Source organism: Panonychus citri, unplaced genomic scaffold, assembly GCF_014898815.1.
Source record: "Panonychus citri isolate SS breed McGregor unplaced genomic scaffold, ASM1489881v1 Contig00135, whole genome shotgun sequence".
Taxonomy (NCBI): domain Eukaryota; kingdom Metazoa; phylum Arthropoda; class Arachnida; order Trombidiformes; family Tetranychidae; genus Panonychus; species Panonychus citri.
Window position 1 is genome coordinate 260,301 of NW_026515540.1, and position 21,490 is coordinate 281,790.

General features: G+C 32.4%; 3 protein-coding genes across 14 annotated transcripts; all 3 read left to right on the forward strand.

Moving 5' to 3' along the window:
- Positions 1 to 637: 637 nt before the first annotated feature.
- On the forward strand, positions 638 to 4,946 carry LOC128391694 (acanthoscurrin-2-like). Its single transcript, XM_053351635.1, has 4 exons — positions 638 to 825; positions 1,012 to 1,420; positions 2,848 to 2,997; positions 4,443 to 4,946. Exons 1-4 carry the CDS (start codon positions 814 to 816, stop codon positions 4,544 to 4,546), a joined length of 675 nt encoding a protein of 224 aa, XP_053207610.1. The 5' UTR covers positions 638 to 813; the 3' UTR covers positions 4,547 to 4,946.
- Positions 4,947 to 5,582: 636 nt separating this feature from the next.
- Positions 5,583 to 15,632, forward strand: LOC128391675 (muscleblind-like protein 1). 10 transcript variants are annotated; one of them, XM_053351611.1, is made up of 9 exons: positions 5,585 to 6,048; positions 6,633 to 6,824; positions 7,536 to 7,649; positions 8,069 to 8,275; positions 9,414 to 9,605; positions 10,814 to 10,930; positions 12,857 to 12,992; positions 13,876 to 14,111; positions 14,200 to 15,632. In XM_053351611.1, exons 1-8 carry the CDS (start codon positions 5,875 to 5,877, stop codon positions 13,878 to 13,880), a joined length of 1,137 nt encoding a protein of 378 aa, XP_053207586.1. In that variant the 5' UTR covers positions 5,585 to 5,874; the 3' UTR covers positions 13,881 to 14,111; positions 14,200 to 15,632. The 10 variants fall into 10 exon arrangements, with proteins under 10 accessions (XP_053207590.1, XP_053207589.1, XP_053207586.1 ...); XM_053351610.1 differs by having other exon boundaries at positions 5,587 to 6,048; positions 13,414 to 14,111; XM_053351613.1 differs by having other exon boundaries at positions 5,588 to 6,048; positions 9,414 to 9,575; positions 13,414 to 14,111.
- An 810-nt stretch (positions 15,633 to 16,442) lies between these two features.
- Positions 16,443 to 21,441, forward strand: LOC128391670 (mediator of RNA polymerase II transcription subunit 25-like). 3 transcript variants are annotated; one of them, XM_053351602.1, is made up of 7 exons: positions 16,443 to 16,659; positions 16,781 to 16,957; positions 17,050 to 17,525; positions 17,668 to 17,709; positions 17,812 to 19,520; positions 20,265 to 20,598; positions 20,670 to 21,441. In XM_053351602.1, exons 1-7 carry the CDS (start codon positions 16,547 to 16,549, stop codon positions 20,894 to 20,896), a joined length of 3,078 nt encoding a protein of 1,025 aa, XP_053207577.1. In that variant the 5' UTR covers positions 16,443 to 16,546; the 3' UTR covers positions 20,897 to 21,441. The 3 variants fall into 3 exon arrangements, with proteins under 3 accessions (XP_053207577.1, XP_053207578.1, XP_053207579.1); XM_053351603.1 differs by having other exon boundaries at positions 17,812 to 19,424; XM_053351604.1 differs by lacking the exons at positions 16,443 to 16,659; positions 16,781 to 16,957 and having other exon boundaries at positions 17,050 to 17,156; positions 17,218 to 17,525.
- The last annotated feature ends 49 nt before the right edge of the window (positions 21,442 to 21,490 follow it).

Sequence of the window (21,490 nt, forward strand, 5' to 3'; positions counted from 1 at the left end):
GCGTTTAGTTTATTAACTGATTAAATTGTTACTTTAACTGATTGTAAACAATTTACTAAAATTGTAAGATAATCAATAACACTAAATGATAATGATTATCAAAAACCCAGAAAAAAGGTTCAAGTTTTTTTTTTCTGGTTTTCTGGTTAAAAAAGTTGACAGGATTTCCGTTGAGTCGTTAATCAACTAATTAATTTGCTTGATTGACCGAGCGAGTTAAATGATTAAGACTTTGTAATGTTCACATGTATAAATCGTTGGGTTTTATAATATGAGAGCTAAATTGTTGGTGGATAATAAATTTTTCTGGTTTAATTGTTGATTGAATATGAAACACCCACAGGGAGAAATGGGAAATACATTGTTGGTGTTTGTTGTTTGTATCCAATGTGATGACCATGATTTTTGTTGGTTAAATTGTTTCGTCATTAAGAAGGTAAATTTTATGTTGATTAGTTAATTGTTGGCACAATAACGAGGTTGAATTTGAAACAGATAATCTCACGTAGTGTTGGTGTAGGTGGTGGGTAAGGGAAGGCGGGTAAATAGATAAGGGAGTGGGAGTGGGACAACTTTGTCTTGGGTGACATTTTGTTGACACTTTCGTGAATATCGCTCGTATATAAGTTGATTGTTGAGACAATTTAGTCACAATTTACTTTCAACAATCAACGACAACAACAACGAAAGGCACAATAGCCCTTGCATCAGTTAGTGAACAGTTAAATTGTGATTAACTGTTGAACAATTTATAATTTAATCTTGACTGTGATTTAAGTTGTTACTTTTCAATTTAGTTTGTCAACTTTAATCATGAATCCAATGGTATGTGTTAATCAGTGTGTTAATTGTTTAACTTTAAAGGATTAATTTGTTTTCTTGATCATCTTTATTGGTCAATTTAAGAATTGGATTTACTTGATTTCTTTTTGTTAATTGTGTTTTAAATTGTGATTCTTACAGCTGATTGATTTGTTTATATTTTTCTTTTCATTATATTTTTGATTTAAGATGATTAAGACAATTACAACAATCTTATCAATTAATTTAATTGTGGTAACGATGGTTAACTGTCAAGGTGAAGATCTTGGTGGTCTTGGTGGCCTCGGTGGGGGTGATTTAGGTGGTCTTGGTGGACTTGGAGGTGGCGGTGGAGACCTCGGAGGCTTAGGTGGCCTCGGTGGGGGTGATTTAGGTGGTCTCGGAGGTCTTGGTGGGGGAGACGGTGGTGGACTTGGTGGTCTAGGTGGTCTCGGAGGAGGTGAAGGCGGTGGATTTGGTGGAGGAGGTCCTGGTGGTTTTGGAGGACCAGGAGGTGGTGGAAGTGGTTTCGGAGGTGGTTTACCTGGTGGATTTGGTGGATCAGGTGGAGGTGGTATTCCCGGTGGGTTTGGCGGTGGACAAGGAGGTGGATTTCCTGGTAAGTAAATATATAAATACACAAAAACCCATAATCTTATATTCATTTCACACTCACTCCCATTTTCCCTCTCTCATCATCATCAATATAATCATAATAAAATAAGTAGATGAATCTAATTTTCATCTTATCCTGTCAACTTGACATCAATGTCATGAGGAAAATGAGGAAGAGAGAGAGAAAAGAAAAGGAAGAAAGAAAGAGAGACCAAAGAAATGAGAGAAAAAAATAGAGAAAAAAAATTTTCTTCTCATGAATTATTCAGAATGTGAATTACTTCTTGATTTTATGTTGATCATGATGGTGAAAATAAGATGATGGTGATGAGATGAGATGAGATGATGATGGTAAGCATAATACTTTAGTGTTTATTCATCCTTTTCATCCTCTTGCTCCTCCTCTTCCCACCCACAATTTGATTTGACCCAACAAAATGATTCAATGATGATCATCATCATCGTGATTCATGATAACTTTATCATCAGTGTTTCGATCTGAAAACAAACAACAAGCAAAAAGTTATCAAATCAAATCAAATTGATTGTTGATTCTGAAAAAAATAACAACAACTTGATCATCATCATCATTAATCCCCTTGGTGAATGTTTCATATTCATAATCAAAACTAATCACATTTGTTTTGATGTAATATCAAATCTGTATCATCATCCTAATAATAATTTAACTCGATTAGATTTGCAATTTGATTCAGTTGTGAAAGTGAGAGATGATTAACCAGTAATCAACTTAATTGCAAGACTTGCAAATATCAGTTTCCTTTTATCATAATTTACTACTCATAAGTATCAAACTATCAATTCATTGATTTTACAAAGTTAATCAATTGATTATTGAAGATTATTGAGACTCTTATGCAATATAATTAACGAGTAGATTTAAACAATTAAGTAACTATAATTAATTCAGGCAAAATTTCAAGGATAATAATAGGAAATCGTTGAGTTAATTGTTAGACTTAAGTTTAGTTCCGTTGATTTTTTTTGAAGGAAAATTAAGTTTTACCTTCACTGATTAAATGTTCACTGATCTTTACAATTAACTAAGCAATTTATGAAACAGTTTAAGAGAAATGGAGAGAAAATCATTCATCATCGTTAATTAAACAACAATTAGATTGACCTTCATGTGATTGTTATACAGCAAACAATCAAAACAAAGGTAACAATTAACTCGTAGTGGCAAAAAAAAGTTAGTTTTGAGTTTCCTTTGAAAATGATATCAACCATTCAATAGTTTTTGATGATCATTTCAATATTAATTGTTGTTAACTTGTTGTAATTTAATCACTCTAATCATGGTCCACTTAATTTACTCAGCTTTTTTTTTGTTAAATTGTTGAAAATTTATTCCAAATTTAGTAATAATTTGAATATCTTTTCTCTCTCTCTAATTACCTTTTCTCTTAGGCTTAGGAGGTTTTGGCGGTGGTCAAGATTTTGGCCTCGGTGGTTTAGGAGGTGGTCAAGGTTTTGGCGGTGGTGGCGGAGGACAAGGTCTCGGTGGTGGACAAGGACTCGGAGGTTTAGGTGGTCTCGGTGGACTTGGTGGTATTCCAGGTAATTGATTAATTAACTTTCCCATTGTGCTTAATTGTAACCAATTTAATCAACCCAAATATTAGACTGTTATTAGGAAAACGTTTTTATTTTTATAATCAACATGAAAATTTAATCTAATCATTTATATTGATTAATAAATTAAACTTAATCAACCCTTAACCCATATAAAACAATGATAGTGATCATAAAAGTTGATTATGTAATGGTCATCACTGTCCAGTTAGATGGTATATCTTTTTTTTATTATCATCATAAAAGTACCAAAAAAAGTAAATGAATTGGATGGTCAGTTTGTGAGTGGACAAGAAGAGGAAAACAAAATTTATTTCAATTTTTTTCTTCCTCTTCTTTATCAGAACAATAATTATCAGCCTCATGAATCCTCATGATAATGAACATGATGATTATTGTTATTATCAATTACAATCATGGTGGTGATTCAAGTAAAGGTCAATTTATTGAGTCTCATTTAAAGAGTAAAAATGGTAGAAAGAGGGACCATAAGAGAAAGAGAGAAATTGTCTTTCTTTTTATTCACTCCCTGAGTTCCTGAGACATTCAATGAGCATTCTGAGCACTTGTTGCCATTGGTAACCCATTCTGAAAGTAATAACTCTTTCATGATAATAACATGTAATCATAATAATGAATATGGAGACAGGCAAAAAAAGAACAACAAAAACTTTGTGTCCATTCAGTCAACAGTTTTTGTCTTGTTTTTTTTTTCTCTCCAGAACTTTTTTCCACCCTCACTCATCATCACCCACCCACCCTTTCCCTCTCCCATGAGATCCAATGAATACACCGAGAGTATCTAGATCGATTGAATAATAATAATAATGATGATCAGCAATAAACAAAATGAAATGATACTTTGTTATTCAACCCAATCAGTTACTGACCAGTCTCCACTCTATCTTCCTGCCTCTCCCACTCTCTCCCACCCCTACTCTCTCTCTCCCTCCCTCTCTTTTCTCTCTCTCATTGTCTCTTCATCATTACTGTTTTCCATCAATGAATCATTTTTACTCCCAAATCCATGGGTCTCAATTTTATCTCTATGAACACATAAAAGTTTCACTCGCCCACTTTTACTTTACACTTTTATTACATTCAGAGTTTTTTATTTATACATCAGATGATTTCCTCCCACTCCCATTCTCACTCTCACTCTCTCTTTCTCTCTTTCTTGTCTTCCTTTTCTATCATCATCCTGTCAACATTAACTGGCCTACTAAATGGCTTCTCATCAATTTCCTTGATTCCTCAAATTTTATCTATTCCTCTGATACTTTAGCCTTTTTTTCCTGTTCTTTTGCTGAATTCAGCTGAAAATTCTGATTCTCTCTTATGTTTCATTTTAAATCTCTTTCACATAACAGCTGATTCTCCATAAACAACTAACTTTTTTGTTCATTTCTCATCTTCGTTATTATTTTCAGGCCTTGGTGGACTCGGCGGTGGTTTTGGTGGACCTGGTGCCGGAGGAGCTGGAGGCGGAGGTGGTTTCCCTGGTCTCGGTGGACTTGGTGGTTTCCGAGCTTAAATGAACTTCCCTCCCTCCTCTCTCTCTCTCTCTCTCACTCTCTCTCGTTGCTCAGCTGATTATCAGACACTTAATTTATATATATTGAACTCAATTTACTATCATTAGATCAACATCTTTACACTAATTAAGTTAATCAATCAAATGAATTAAATTGCTTTTAATTTGATTGATTTTCTGTTTTTTCTTCTAATATGTATTAATCCAAATGGATCCAAATCATAAAGCCAACAATTTATTTTGATGATTAACATTATCCATAATAATCAACCAATGAAACAATTTAATCTTTAATAACTGAAAATGAAAACGTTAATTGTTAATCAAAACATTTAAATTGTATGTTGTCCATTACCAATTTAATTGTCACCTTAATAATATAAATACTATATAAAAATCATCCTAATCAATTTCATCTTCATCAACAAATCAACAACAACAATTAACAACAAAAAAAAATGAAACCAATTTAAAATAATAAAAAAAAGTTTTTGCTTTAATTAAAAATCAATAATTGTGATCAAATCAATAATAATTTTCCTTAATAAAAACAATTGCAAATTAATTAAATCATTTGCAATTTGCAAGATCAACAATTAACGTTAACTAATCATTGCCTAGAATTAATTGTTACCCTAATTGCGATGAAAATGTTAACCAGAATTTTCTGTTTTCTATCAGATTTTTTTTCTCTTCTCTCTCTCTCTCACTTTCTCCACCTAAAACCTGAAGTTTTTTATTCTCTTCCACCTCCACCTCCTCTCTCTCTCTCTCATCTTCATTCTCTCTCTCTCTCTCATTACCATCTTCCTCTTCCCTCCCTCACACTCTCAGGCTGCTGATTCGACTCCAATGTTACATGAAAATGTTTCTTCTCTTTCGCCATAAAATTTTCTCTTTCCACCCTCACATCACATTGGAAGAAAGAGAGAAAAAGATATTGCTCACTTTTTCTCCCTCTCTGTCTATTTTACTGTCGAAAAGAATATTATTTTCTCTCTCATTCTATGTAACTGGCTTCTAATCTTCTCCCTCATTTCATCTTTCTCATTCTCCCGTGAAACTACGTTGTTTATGTTTTTCTTCTGTTGCTGAGAGAAAAAGAGAAAAAAAAGTTGCTTTTATTTTTTATTCTCTTTTTATTGTTTATTTCTTTTCTCTTCTCTCTCTCTCATCTTATTCTCTACGTGTTCATCTAATCATAGAAAATATTGTTTTTCTTTTCTTTTTTAATTTGTGTTCTTTTTAATCTCTCTCTCTCTCACTGTGTTCAAAATCGCATTTGTTGAATATAATCAACTATCAACAACATTTTTATTCCATTAGAAATGATTAATGGATTAAACAATGTGAAGGATTCTCGTTGGTTACAACTTGAGGTTTGTCGTGAATTTCAACGTAACAAATGTACAAGACCAGGAACCGAATGTAAATTTGCTCACCCGCCCGCGGGTGTCGACGTTCAAAATGGCCGAGTAGTCGCTTGTTATGATTCAATTAAGGTAATTATTTTAAATTCTATTCTATTCTGTGTCTTTCCATCAGATTATATATTCTCTTCTGTTTATATTCTTTCTCATTATGTCTCATTGTGTCTCTTTGTTTTTTCTCTCTCGAAGAAAAGAAGCTTTTTTTTTCTTTTTTCCATATATTCCCTTCCATTGCCACTTTTATATTTATAAATATAAAGTCAATTATTTTCTCTTCTGATCTCATCTCTCTTTCTATTAAGTATCTTCTCTGTTTTTTTCTTCTCTTTTTATTTTTCTTACTTTTTTGGCTCCTTATTACTCATATATAACTAATTTTTTTTTCTTCTCTTGTACTTGTCTTTTTTTCTCTTCTATTAACCAAATGACATCTTTGTTCTGTTCTCTGTGCGCCTCTTACACTTATCATCATCTTATCTCTGGTTGATTATTTTTTTCGTTTGGGGTTACTAATCATTTCTTATTATCCTTTGGGTTTTCATCCTCATCTTGTATTGCAATCAATTGTTGACGATGGTTATTATTTTTGTTTCTTCTTCTTAACTAAATCTATACTTGTGTGTGTGTGTTTGTGTTTTGTGATTTGTGAATTAAAGGGTCGATGTAATAGAGATAAGCCACCATGTAGATACTTTCACCCACCTCAGCATTTAAAGGATCAACTATTAATCAATGGTCGTAATCATTTGGCTTCAAAAAATGTTATTCTTCAACAAATGCCCCAGCAAACCGTCCTCAATACTGGACAATTGCCTTTGGTAAGTTTTCCACTTTCTCTTGTTACCAAGGTGAGAAAAACTGAATATTCTTTTTTCACCTGATGAATATCAGAATCATAGCTTTTTTTCTTCTTTTCACGTTTTCCATTTCATATTCTTCACTTATTCCAACTTTACTATTTTCTCCAATATTATAAGTTATCAATTATGAGAGATGGGAAAAAGAGAGAAAGAGAGAGAATAAAAAAATGTTCTCTTTTTTCCTTAGATTATTTAAAACAGTAAGCTCTTTCATTGCATGTTGTCAATTAGATATTAGATATTAGGTGAACACGTACTGTTTTGATTTGAGTTAATTTAAATGAGTCTCTTTTCTAAGTGTAAGTAACTATTTTTAATCACTTTTACTCTTTGGGTGATAATTAACAATAATAACTGACAAGGAAAAGACTCTGTTACGTTTAGTGAAACCTCTCTAATGCCATCATATCATTTATATATCTAAGACTTTTCTCTCTCTCTCTCTTTCTCTCTTTCTCTCTTCGATTCCTCTTCATCATTATCATCTTGATCAATTTTATGTGCTTATGTTTTAGTCTTCTAATTATTATATTTTCTCAATATCCAATCTCTTTTACATGTTTACTTAATTCTCATCATTGACTTGCCCATCGTTCCCAAAAAAAATTGCATTTCCATATCTTGGCTGAATATCTATTTCGCTTCAATTATCCATAAACTTAAATCCACCGTTGCGATGATTTAAATTTTACCTTTTAGCCGAATAGCACGGCAACAGCGGCAGCAACTTCGCACGTTCTGGCCCAAGCTGCTGTTGCTTCTACCTTGGCTGCCGTCGAAAAGCGAGCACGAGAAGCTGGAGATCTCTTAATGGTAATGCAAATTAATCCCATTTTTATTTTTTCCACCCTCGCATCAATCATAAAAAAAGAGAAATGATGTTTGCTTACTTTTCTCTCTGTCTCTTACTCTATCTCCTCTTTCTCTGTCAACCGTATTGTCTTAATTCATTTTCTCTCTCTAATTCCATCTAACTGGCTTCTGTTATTCTCTATCATTTTATGTTTCTCATTCTCCCGTGAAACTACGTTGTCGTTATTTGTGTTTTTTTTTGTCATTTGAGGGACAAAAAAGTTGCTCCTTTTTTATTTTCTCTATTGTTTCTTTCTCTTTCTTTCCTTCTTTTTCTCTACGTGTTCAGTTCATCATATAAATATTGTTTTCTTTTTGTGATTTTCTCTTTCTCTTTTCACCCTGTGTTCACACTCTCACACATTTGTTGAATTTAACAGTTCAACTATCAACAACATTTCATACCATTAGAAATGGTAAATGGTTTAAATAATGTGAAAGATTCTCGTTGGTTACAACTTGAGGTTTGTCGTGAATTTCAACGTAACAAATGTACAAGACCAGGAACCGAATGTAAATTTGCTCACCCGCCCGCGGGTGTTGACGTTCAAAATGGCCGAGTAGTCGCTTGTTATGATTCAATTAAGGTAATTATTTTATATTCTTCTTAATTTCTTTTTCTATTCTTTTTTTGATCCCTTCTTTTGCTTGTATGTCAAGTCAATTACATGATGATTTCTCCCTTAAGCACCAGATTATTGATTAACCTTTAATTTCAAGTATCATCATCATTATGATTATTATTTAATTGTTATGCTTCTTATTTGGTGAATATTTTGTATCCTTGTCTATTGTTATTTATAATGAATCGTAATCACTTTATAAATTTAATTAATATTAGTCTCATACAGGGATACAAATTGCTGCTTCAATCTTTAACTAATTAATCAACATTTTAAGGCAATTAATCAAGCTAATCAATTAGCTGAAATAATCACGATCAAAACCAATCCTTACTTACCAATCTAAACCTTTCTTGTTTATTGAGTTAATTAGTTTCTAATTGACGAGCTTTAAAAGATACTCATTATCAAGCTTAAATTGTTGATTAATCTTATATCAGTTTTGTTATAAGTAACCCGATCCACTTACAATTAATACGATAATTTCGGTCCAATTTAATTTGGCATAACAATTTGAATATTATTAATTCCTAATCAGTAGATGAAATTAATTATTCTCACCAGTAATCATCTTGTTAACTACAAATTGATTTACACGATGTTGAGTTTCCAATTTAAATGGATATTAAAGCCTAACCTTTAATAGTTTCAGGGCAAAAATGATTAACTGAGTGTGTTTAATTTCCAGAGGAACCATAACAATAATCATAATTAATTAAAAAACTCGATGAAATAGAAACTGAAATTAATTTAGAAAAACTGTTTTATTTTGATTATTTCTGAATCATTGATTGTAATCGAATCAGCGACGATCTTTCATTTTTTTTACACATGAAAATTTCGTTCTGATTTGTACTTTTCCTCTTGCACCACCTATTTTATCATTTAATCCTCTTGATATAATGTCTTTCGTTTCGGATTACTAATTGTCTCCTTTTTGATTTTCTCATCCTCATCCTCGTCAACATCATCATCATCTTATTGTGTATCCTCATCTTGTATTGCAATCAATTGTTGACGATGGTTATTATTTTTGTTTCTTCTTAACTAAATCTATAATTGTGTGTGTGTGTGTTTGTGTTTTGTGATTTGTGAATTAAAGGGTCGATGTAATAGAGATAAGCCACCATGTAGATACTTTCACCCACCTCAGCATTTAAAGGATCAACTATTAATCAATGGTCGTAATCATTTGGCTTCAAAAAACGTTATTCTTCAACAAATGCCCCAGCAAACCGTCCTCAATACTGGACAATTGCCTTTGGTAAGTTTTCCACTTTCTCTTGTTACCAAGGTGAGAAAAACTGAATATTCTTTTTTCACCTGATGAATATCAGAATCATAGCTTTTTTTCTTCTTTTCACGTTTTCCATTTCATATTCTTCACTTATTCCAACTTTACTATTTTCTCCAATATTATAAGTTATCAATTATGAGAGATGAGAAAAGAGAGAGAGAGAGAAAGAGAAAGACGAAAAAATGTTCTCTTTTTTCCTTAGATTATATAAAAACAGTAAGCTCTTTCTTTGCATGTTGTCAATTAGATATTAGATATTAGGTGAACACGTACTGTTTTGATTTGAGTTAATTTAAATGAGTCTCTTTTCTAAGTGTAAGTAACTATTTTTAATCACTTTTACTCTTTGGGTGATAATTAACAATAATAACTGACAAGGAAAAGACTCTGTTACGTTTAGTGAAACCTCTCTAATGCCATCATATCATTTATATATCTAAGACTTTTCTCTCTCTCTCTCTCTCTCTCTCTCTCTCTCTCTCTGTTACTCTTCATCATTATCATCTTGTTTACTTGGTTCTTATCTGTTTATATTTAGTATTTCATGATTATATTTTCTCTATATCCAATCAATCTCTTAGATGCTCTCTTTTTTTAGCTAGACTTTCATTTTTTCCACTCTCTCTCTTCCTCTCTCTCTCACTCACATCATGAGTCGTTACTTTCACTCATGTTTAACTTTTTACTTAAAAGTCAATCGTCTTATTCTTGAATCCTTCTTTCCATCTCACTTTATTTTCACTCTCTCATAATGTGTCCCAATTCGTTGTCTATCAGAAAACACATATCCATGTATCACATCAGATTAGATGAGTAGTTAGAATTTTTTAAGTAAATTGATCATCAATCTCTTTATCTTTTTCTCTCTCACTAAATTTAATTAGAAAACTCTTGTAGTAAATAATCTTAATCCTCTTCGCATGATCTAAATGCACGAATTCCCAAAATGCTTTGATTTTCCCTTTCGCCACCGAATTTATTTTATTTTTTAGTTTGTTATTTATCAATTTTTTTCTCTTCTTTTTTTTCATCCAAAACACGCACCACTTTTATTTTGATACTTTTTTCATTCACCCGTTTGCCCGTCGATCCCTAAAATCCACATATCTAAATCTTGGCTGCATCTCTAATTTGCTACAAAATTATCCAATATAAATATCCAATATTTTGATGAATATGTATATATATAAATATAACCTAATTAGCCGAATAGCACGGCGACAGCGGCCGCTGCAACCTCGCACGTTTTGGCCCAAGCTGCTGTTGCTTCTACTTTGGCTGCTGGTAAAAAACGCGCACGTGAAACTGGAGACCTTTTAATGGTATGCCAATTAATCCCATTTTATTTTATTCTTTTTTATTTTATTTCTCTCTTTTATCCCCTGAAACCATTTCAAAGATAAAAATCTATAGTATCAATCGCCGAGATTGATTTTTAATCTTGATCGAGTTTTTATTACTATTATTATCGTAACACTAACTTCATTTTTCACCAAACCAATTTAATGTTATTATTATATATAAGAAAAATCGTCACTTTGAAACTTTTTCAACTAATAGTTGTGTTCAGTTTTCCACCTTGAATATCCCTCCTCTCATACTCTCCTGTATCACTAACACTTTTACTCACTGGTGGTATTGAATATCTCACCAGAACTGTTAATTGTTTATGAGCAAATTCACCCTGAAACTCAATCAATATAAGGCGATCAACTTTCATTTTCACCCTACAAAAAAAGTTAATTTGTTTTTGGTTATAATTTTGAAAAAAAAGTAATCAACATCATCTAATGATTGTTATGATGATGATAATATCGTTATAATTTAAAAATTTGTCAGCAATTTCTGCCTGTGAATAATTTATGTTACACAATATCAAGTGAACATGAAATTTTCGTGATATATTAAACCTCCTCTAATTAAACCTCACGTTTCCTCCTTGTTTCATCCCTAGTTTCCTGTCAATTTATGTATCAAGTAACTTCCGGTCGCTTAAGTAACCTTATTTAATTGTACTTTTTTTCTCTACATGTTACAATACACTATTAGTACTACAATTATCATTACAATTCCCTGTAATTCATAATTTTTTTTCATTTTTCTTCCACTTATAATCATGAAGATTATACTGATTATATAATGATAACAAAGTTATTATCATGAAGAGAAACAAAAAAAACTCCCAGTGAAAGAGAGAAAGAGAGAAAGAGTCAATATTATCATAATGTAATTCTGTAGGGCGATTACCAATTAAAAGGCGTAGGTCACAATTTTTAAGCCTCGATCCATTGAACCAGAATTTTTTTCATTCTCCATGATATAATAGTGAATTTGACTGAGAAAAGATGAAAGGAAACGAAAAAAAAATTCTGTTCCTAACAAAAGACATCTAATAGAGATGAATGAGTAAATATTGAAGCAAATTCCTTTGATAATATAATTGAAACAATTTGAAAAGGGAATTAGAACTCAATTTGTTTACCTTAACATGAATTAATTTACTTTTACTTTTTATCTTTTTTTAATCAATATGATTTCAATTAATTTGGATTAAACCTTTAATCTGGTTGGTCCAAACTGTTCGAATGTTGTTCGTTGTAATCGATTGTTTTTTTTCCTGATGAAGTTTCATTCATTTTTTAATCTCTCACCAATTATACTAACAATAAATATCCAAATAGATCATTATTGTATTTGATTCTATTTTTTTTCTCTCTCAACTGAATTAGTTTTTTAATACTCTTCTAGTATCGTTATTTAACATATGATATCTTTTTTTCTCTTCTTTTTCCCCTGTCAAATCTTCCAACATTTCCTTCCGCATCTCATTCAACCCATTTAAATGTCATCATCTTCTTAAACATTTCCATGATTACCTGGTTATTTGATTTGCTTTTACCTTTGGATACCTATTTGTAAATCATCTCTTGTTGTGTATCTTTTTTGATGGATGACATTATCATTGTATTTTATCCTGTTATACCATCATCACCATCATGATTGTTATTGACATGATCAATTTGGTCCTGTCTTTTGTCTTTTGTATTTCCTTTTCCTGTTTAAATTAACAACGGAAATATCTTTTTGGACTTTTCTCCATTCTCTCTCTCTCTCTCTTGCTGTTAACCACATAATGGAAAATCAAATGGAATCTCCGGTTGTTATTTAATTCTCTCCATCATCATTACCATCACTACTACATCATTCTCGTGTAATTTAAACTTAATCATGATGATAATGGTTTATAGACATTTCCGGGAGTTTTACCTATGACTAAACGACCCGCTCTGGAAAAGAGTGGATTACCTGTTTTTCAACCTGCAGCTATGGTTTCAGCTTATCAACAAGCTCTCGCCATGTATCAATCATTTGTTCCATTAGCTTGTAAGTCTTGATACTCTTTATATGTATTATTGGGATATAACTTTTTTCCAGCTAATTGGACTCTCTCTCTCTCTCTCTCACTTTCTTCCTGATGATGATGTGTGTGTGTCCACTATCAAGATCAATATTTTTTAGTCATTAATCATAACATGTTGAGATGATAACGATGAAAATGATGGGAATTGATATTTGAATTGTTTTGTATTGTTATCATTGTGATGATGAAGATGATTAACATTGGTGGTAGAGTTTTAGTCTTAAGCTGGAAAAATTATATCTCTTTGAGAATTATTATTCGTCCTTTTTTTTCTTCTTCTTTTCTATTATTCGTTTTCTTATATTTCTAATCTATCTCATCTCTCTTTCTTTATGTTTCTTCATCTCATCTATATCCGGTTCGTCTATTCCCTCTCATCCTTAGATAAATGGTCCAGTTGAACATCCGCCCAAGTGATTTAATCGTTTTGGTTTATTTCTTTTTCAAGATTCGTTTTCTCTCCTCTTCAGATTAAGATGAGATGAGAGGACAGGCACCAAATCGAAAGAAAGAAAATAACACAAAACAACGAAGAATCATAACTTCAATTGCTTCCCTCGACTCTCTCTATCTTTAAATCCTCTTCTCATCTTTTATCGTCCACCTCATCCAATCTTCACCTCTTTCTTTCTCGTCATCTGTCCGAATAGTCAAAAATTATTTGTATTTTCAATCATATTTTGAAAGATTGAAAACTTTTCTCGTCATCTTATAAAATTCATCATCATCTCTCTTTCTCTCTCTTACTCTTCAATTTTTCTTTTTTTTCAAAATCTTGTCGTTATTTTGTCAATTCCTCATCTTTATCTCTTCTTTTCATTCTTTCTTTATTCATCTCTACTGAAGATTAATATGATGATAAAGACAATATGATTAATGTTTTGCTGACAACTTCTGGATACTTTTCACTTTGAGTCTCCCATGGTTCAAGTACAATACCTTGATTCTCCACCTTATTCAATATCATCTGTGAAAAGTTTTCCTGAGATGAACTCATAATTGACCAATTGATTGACACATGGAAAATGAACTTGTTCAATTGAACCACCAGATAAAAGCATCACTTTCTCCACCAAATCAAGGTAATTTGCATAATTTCATATTAGTTTTAGCCTAATTGACACTCTCACTCTGCTTATCTTTAATGAGTATTTGTTTACTTTTTCACAGTTGACGAAATTGAATTGTGATTTACAATGAATAAGATAATTACATTGATCTTTAAACAAGCGATACAAAGTTGGCCTCAAAGACCATTGTTCTTATACATTAGCCTGAAATCTATTACCGAGACCAAGGATAGCCGGTGATCCACCAAGTGAAGTGCCATTGAAAATTACAAGAAAGTGTCACGATTTCCTCCCACTCCGGGTCAGCAAATTTCCCAACAACAACCTTATTGGTCAGCCAATGAACCAACTACAAAGAGCAACAATGGCTGCCCTTAAATTAAATCATATTAAGAAAGATTGGCCTTTAGTCTTCGTCATTTTATTATCTTTCATTTTTCTTCTCTCTTTTTACCTTTGTTCAAAATCTTTTCGTTATTTTGTTCATTCCTCTTCGTTGTCTCTTTTCTTGTCCTCTTTATCTTCCTCTCTTGCTCCATTCACTCCTCTTTACTATAGATTAAGATTGTAAAAAAGACAATATGATTAACGAGAGGATGACAATATGATGATAAAAATGACGACAACCAGCATTTTATCATTTTTCTTTCTCTCTCAAAGTTAGTTGAAAAAAATATGTGATTTGTTTTCCCTACAACTACTGTTACACTTACCAAGCAAAAAGAGAATCCTGTCCATTCTTGACATGAAGGTCGATAAGTTACAAAAGTTACCAAAAAACATTGTATCTAATAACCTTAATCTCTCCCACCTTGAAAGTCTCTATCCATCATCACCATTATCACCATGTTCATCTTCATCTTCATCATCGCCCCTTATTTTAGTCATAAACATTGTCATTTCTTTTTGACCCTCTCTCACTTTAGTCATACACCAAAACAATTATCACAGAAAAATCAAAGCAAAGACAATAACCACACATACACACAAAGAAACACAACCAAAACAAACCAATCGACGGTTCATTTAGTGCAATTCACTGTGGTGATCTCATTTTTCCCTCATCATTCATTGTTCATTTTCATTAATGATTTTCAATTAATTATTATCATTATTATTATATTATTATAATCATTGTAATTAACCTTAATTGTGTTTGCTGAGAATAGCCAACAACAACAAAAAGCAACGATTGAAGCATTTTCAACCAACAACAATTCAAAAATAATGCCTTGCACTAAGCGGATCCGTCCAATGGTATTATTGATAAAGTTATTATCACTTTCTAATCATCGATGAATATTTAACCAAATATGAAGATGATAAAAATGGAATCAATTAAGATAATGATGATAATAACAATTAATTATAAGCAAGTATATACAAATTAAAGTGTAAACCAAAATGATAAGATAACAAACAAAAGAAACACCAAAAGTTATGTTAACAAAATTGAAAAGTAAACAAAAAAATCAAAGATAAATATCTAAATATATTAAAATTTAAAAGAAATTAATAAACAATTAAACTTGATGATATTTTCGTCTCATTGATTTATTTTAATTGTCTTGTTTTTCAACATTAACAGCAATTGAATCAATTTAAATTGTAACAAGTCGCGAAATGTTTTCATTGAAAATTGTGATTAATGTTGAGGTAAGAAAGTTCTGACAAAATGAGATTATATTGATGAGGAACAAGAATCTGAGATTTTCTTGGCATCAGGGATAATCCGGTGATTCCAAGTGATTGGTTAAAGATTTTAAATGTTATTTATGGATTTCAGTGATATAATTACTGATGAATCTGGAAAACTAATATCAGCTAATTCATGATAATCTGTTATGATACATTCCCATGATCAGGAATTAACTGTTGATTGATACATTGGAAGATGTTGAACCGATATTTATATTTAGAGATTTCCATTATTTATCTAATTTTTCTCTATCTCTCTCTCTCTCTCTCTCTTTCTCTCTCTTTCTCTTTCTCTCTCTTTCCATTGAGTTTTAAACATCCAACTCATTCAAATCTAATTGTTTTAATCTAATTAAGTTGTGATTGTTTTTTTTTCAGAACAAAAAATGTTATATTGTATTTAGATTGTATTGTAACTGTCGTTGCAGTTGTTGTTTGCAATTGTTTTTATAAGCTAATTTTGGAATTAGATTGCAATGAATTTTTTAATTACCTGTGACTTTTATTTGATTAAATTTAATTACTCTTTTGTTATGAATTTTTAATTATTTTAAATGAATTTGTTTTCTTTGAAATTCGGAAGCTGCTGCCATCTAGTGGGAGTTTAGGTCGCTCGTTTGTCATTTGTTCAAATTTGTTGTCAACTGGAATCAGTTGAGTCCAAGGTGAGGATTTGTTGACTTCATCTGTTAATCTAATTTTATTTTAATTTAAACGTAGTAAGTTAAATTGTATTTTATTTTTCAATTATGGTGCTTAATGAGCGGACCAGTGTTGAGGTTGTTTTTATTGTTGAAGGAACTGCTAACCTTAGTTTATATGCCGAATCAATCAAAACAAACTATATCATTCCAACTCTAGAGTGAGTATTTTTGTTCTGAATTTTTTTTTCGTTTTTTTTTTGGTTCTCTTTCTTTCTTTCTTTCTTTTCTTTTCTCTTCTGTCTTGTGTGTTGATGTCTGACTTGTTTTGTTCTTTTCTAGAATTCTCAGTGGTGGTTCACCTGATGATGGGGAATATGAATTTGAAAACTCACTAAATTGCTCTCTCTTTGCATTGGTTGTTTTCGTGACAGCGGATTCGGCTCCCGATCTTGCCTCGTTTTGCTATGGACCTACTTCATCTACTAGTAAACTTTTACAATATTTTGATAAAATACAGTTGAGTGGCTTTGAATTTTCATTTCCTTTGCTATGTTTTGACTAAATTTTCTGTCATTTTGTTAATTTTGTGTCTCTCTCTCGCTCTTTAGATTTAATTGTGGTGGTGCATCTTCTTGTAGCCATATTACTGAAGGTATTGCCACGGCTCTTCAATGTTTCGACGAATTTAAAAACATGAGAGAAAATGCTGCCCCAGGTTCTAGTATGAATAAAATACCTCGACACTGTGTACTCATCTGTAACTCTCCACCTTATAGTCTGCCCGCTGTGGAAAGTATTTCTTACAATGGTTTTATGATTGACCAATTGGTTGGCCTGATGGGAGAAAGAGGGATCAGTTTAAGTCTTTTCTCCCCCAAAAAGATGCCTTATTTATTTAAACTCTACGAAAAGGCTGGAGGCGATTTATCAGCTGCATTATCGAAAAATTATGCTAAAGATCGACGACATTTAGTTCTTTTGAAAAATTTCCATCTACAAGAGAGACCCTTAAGTCCACAAGTAAGTCAATCATCAAATAAATCTTTGGACAAAGCATCGCCTTCTCCGTCGCCATCTAATCAAGGTAATGAAATGTCAATGTTGCAACCGTCAATTTATTTTGTTAATCACTTGTTTCATCTTTTTATAGTTTTTTTCCGTGTTTTGAACCTTTATTTTTTTCGAAAATTTTAACGTAAATTTATCTCTTTCATCTACCACTTCAGGTCAAAAGAGGCCTCTTTCTCCTGCGTCTTCGGCTGTTTATGGTAAGTTAGTAAAAAAAAGGAAATTGTCAATGTTTTTTAAACTCTTTAAAGCTCATTGAAGCTTGCAATGGATCTCAATTCTAAATATTTTTCTTTTTATAGTTAACAAAGATACCGTGCAAATCACAATTCACCAACAGCAATCACAACAACCGCAGCCACAGCCACCTCAACAGCAACAGCAACAGCAACAACAGCAACAACAACAGCATCAACAGCAGCAACAACAACAGCAAGCACAACAACTCCAACAACAGCAGCAACAAGCACAACAAGCACAACAACAACAACTTCAACAGCAACAGCAGCAACTTCAACAACAACAACAACAACAACAACTTCATCAACAGCAATTCCTTAGGGGACCTCAACCTCAATTAGCAACTTTCTCTCAACCCGATAAAGCACCAACTCCTGATACAATGATACGATCTGGTCCTCCAATGGCTGGTAATACAATGCCAGTTCTTACCAGTCAATTACAACAAATACCTAATTTACGTCAAGGAGTAACAGTAGTTGCACAGCAAATTAATCAACCTAATCAAAATAGAATGGGCTTCCCTGCAGCTCAAATGATACCTGTTCAAAGAGATAATTTTAATCCTGGTATGATGCAAGGTCAATTAAGAGGAGCACCTTCACCCTTTAATAATACACCTTCAGCCAATTCAATTAATCGAGCTTCAGTTCCATCTCCACTTTCTCAAAATGTCCCCTCACCAATGCCAATTCAACCCAATCAAGGAGGTATGATGGGTCAAGATACAATGACCAATGTTCCTATGGGCCAACAAATGGTACCTCCAGGTCAACAGGCCAACCTACAACCTAAAATGGGTAAAAAAATTTGGTCAGGGTGCATTGAATTTCAGGATAAACAATCACAGGTTGGAATGGATTCAGTGGTACAGAAATGTTCATTACCTTGTACAATATTTTATGGAGGTAATAACATTGATCTAGAAACAAGTAGCGCATATTGGCCTCCCAATTTGAACCTCGTTCTTTTACCTAGTGGTCTGTTACGACAATTAGGACCAATTTTTAAAAATGAATCTGATTCCGTACAATTAACATTTGCTAATCAAGAATCTGACGCTTTCCAAATATTAGCCCGAAATTTATTACTAAGACCAAATGTCGCTGGTTCGCAAAATCAAGCAAACGCAATGTGGGGGATGATACAATTTAATTTAAACCCACACAATTCACCGCCACATCTACAATCAACGAGGGCTATAATTATAGTTAATGGACAAGATAAGAAAAATTTTATCGGTTTTATGCCGAGGAAGCATGATGATTTTCTGGCTAAAATGAGAGCTGCCATTGATAATTTTAAGAAAAGGCAGCAAATCCCTCAACAAATAAATCAACAAGGAAACATGAATCAACAGCAACCGCAAATGGGTCAACCAATGAACCAACCAATCGGCCAACAAATTAATCAATCAATTAATCCGCAACAAATGAACCAAACAATGGGACAACCAATGGGCCAGCAAGTTAATCAATCAATTAATCAACAAATGGGTCAACCAATTAGTCAATCAATGAACCAGCAGATTAATCAACCAATGAACCAGCAACAAATGAACCAACAAATGAACCAACAAATGAACCAACAGATGAACCAACAAATGAACCAACCAATAAATCAACAAATGAATCAACCGATGGGCCAACAGATGAACCAACAACAACCCCAAATGGTACCTCAACAAGTCATGCAACCACCACCGGGACAAATGATCCAACAAATCACAATGTCACAGCCTCAGCTCACCGCGAACACTGGTTTCTATCAGGTAACCGGCGATCGATCATCAAGCTGTGTTACTGCTCTAGTCTCGTTGATCAGACGATTATAAATCCTCTGACGATTTTGTGATTCTTAAGCGAGAAGAGGAGGAAAAAATTCGAAGACGAAACAAAAACTAATTACTAATCATTTTCCTCACTCTCTCTTTAAATATTCAATTTTGTTTTCTTCCCTTTTTCGTCCATTGAATGTTTATCATTAGTGTGTCTCCCTAGACCATATTTGTTACCCAATCCCACCCTCGATCGCTTCTCCTCCCTTCCTATTTCCTCTTCCTTTTCCAATCCTTTGGATAATTAATGTAAATACTTGTTTATTTACGTTACATCCTTTAAAATAATCTAATTTTTCTGCATGCAAATAACTTAGTTTACTTCTCTCTGTTAATTGCTTTTCTCTCGTCTAATTGTTAACCCAATTTTTTCTTCTTCTTCAAATGCTCTACTCACAATTTAAAGAGAAATCAAAATTCACTAAACGGCTTTAAGTTTTTAGGTGGCTTCTAATTTGCAACTAATTCTGTGGTGGGCTTTGTCTAATCATATATATAAATGTTAATGATTTATTTGGTGGTGGTGGTTGATGGCTAATTATTTAAATTTCTAATCTCTAATATCCTTGCTTGTTATGTTTAAACCTTTCAAACTTTGCTTAACCTTTGCTTGATTTGGTGTTTGCATGTTTTTTTTTCTTGTTGATTTTGTCTAATTAACTTTCTTTTATTATTAAGATTCAACAGATTTCAAACAATCAGGTCGGCCAACAACAAGGAGGTTTCCGTAATCAACCCGTTCATAGTGTTCGGATCGCTGGTGTACCAACTAATCCAGGAATAATGAATCAAACAACAGCACCACAACAACAACAACAACAACAACAAACTCAAATGACACTTGCTGGATTAATGCAACATCAACAATTACCCCAACAACAACAACAACAGCCACAACAACAACCTCTTCAACAGGCTCAACAACAGCAACAATCACCTCATCTTGTCCGTCAACAGTTACAGCAACATATTCATTCACATCGTCAACAACAACCTCTTGGAGGAGTAAAAGGTAAATTAACCAAGTTACAATTAATTGATTATTACTTTTGATTATCATGTTTCTTATTTTACTTTTTCTAGGCACTCCCGGCTTACGAAATCTACTTTCACAACAACAACAACAACCTGTTCAAGCACAACAACAACAACAACAACACCAACATCAACAACAATTACAACAACAACAGTTACAACAACTTCAACAGCAACAACAACAACAACAAATGCAACAACAACAATTACAACAACAACAAATCCGAGCAAACATGCAACGTGGACCAGGTCAGCAGCAGTGGAGATTCAATTAACGACGATTAATCATTATGATTAACATGAAATTAACAATTAACTTAATTATACAACACAAGAGAAAACAAAGCAAAGCAAAAAAAATAATCCAGATCATAGTTTTGGTTTAATACACCAAATAAATCAAATCATCTTTTTCCCTTTAACTTTTTTCTTCCCTTCTTCTGACTTAAATGCATATGTAAAATATTTCGCTATTTATGCTTGACAATTTATTGGAAATTTCAATCAATCCCCCTGATCTATTTTGATACATTTCTAACAATTATCAAATTGTTCACATCTCTATTTGTCTTGCACCAATAACGCATTTGTATTAATCAACTTTTTCTCAATGTCACCCACATCCCTCCAAATACCCACCGTATCAATTTTGAAATTATTTTTTCCCTTCCCTTAATCCTTGAAAATTAAGGTAAAATATGTGTATAAAAAAACCAAATGATGTGATCTTAAAATCACAAACAATCAACAGAGAGATAGAAAAACAAAAAACAAAATTTTGTAATCAAATAAAAACTTTACACTTAATTTAAAAGATTAACTGATCGAAACTGATTAGATAACATTTGAATCCCTTATTATATGAATTC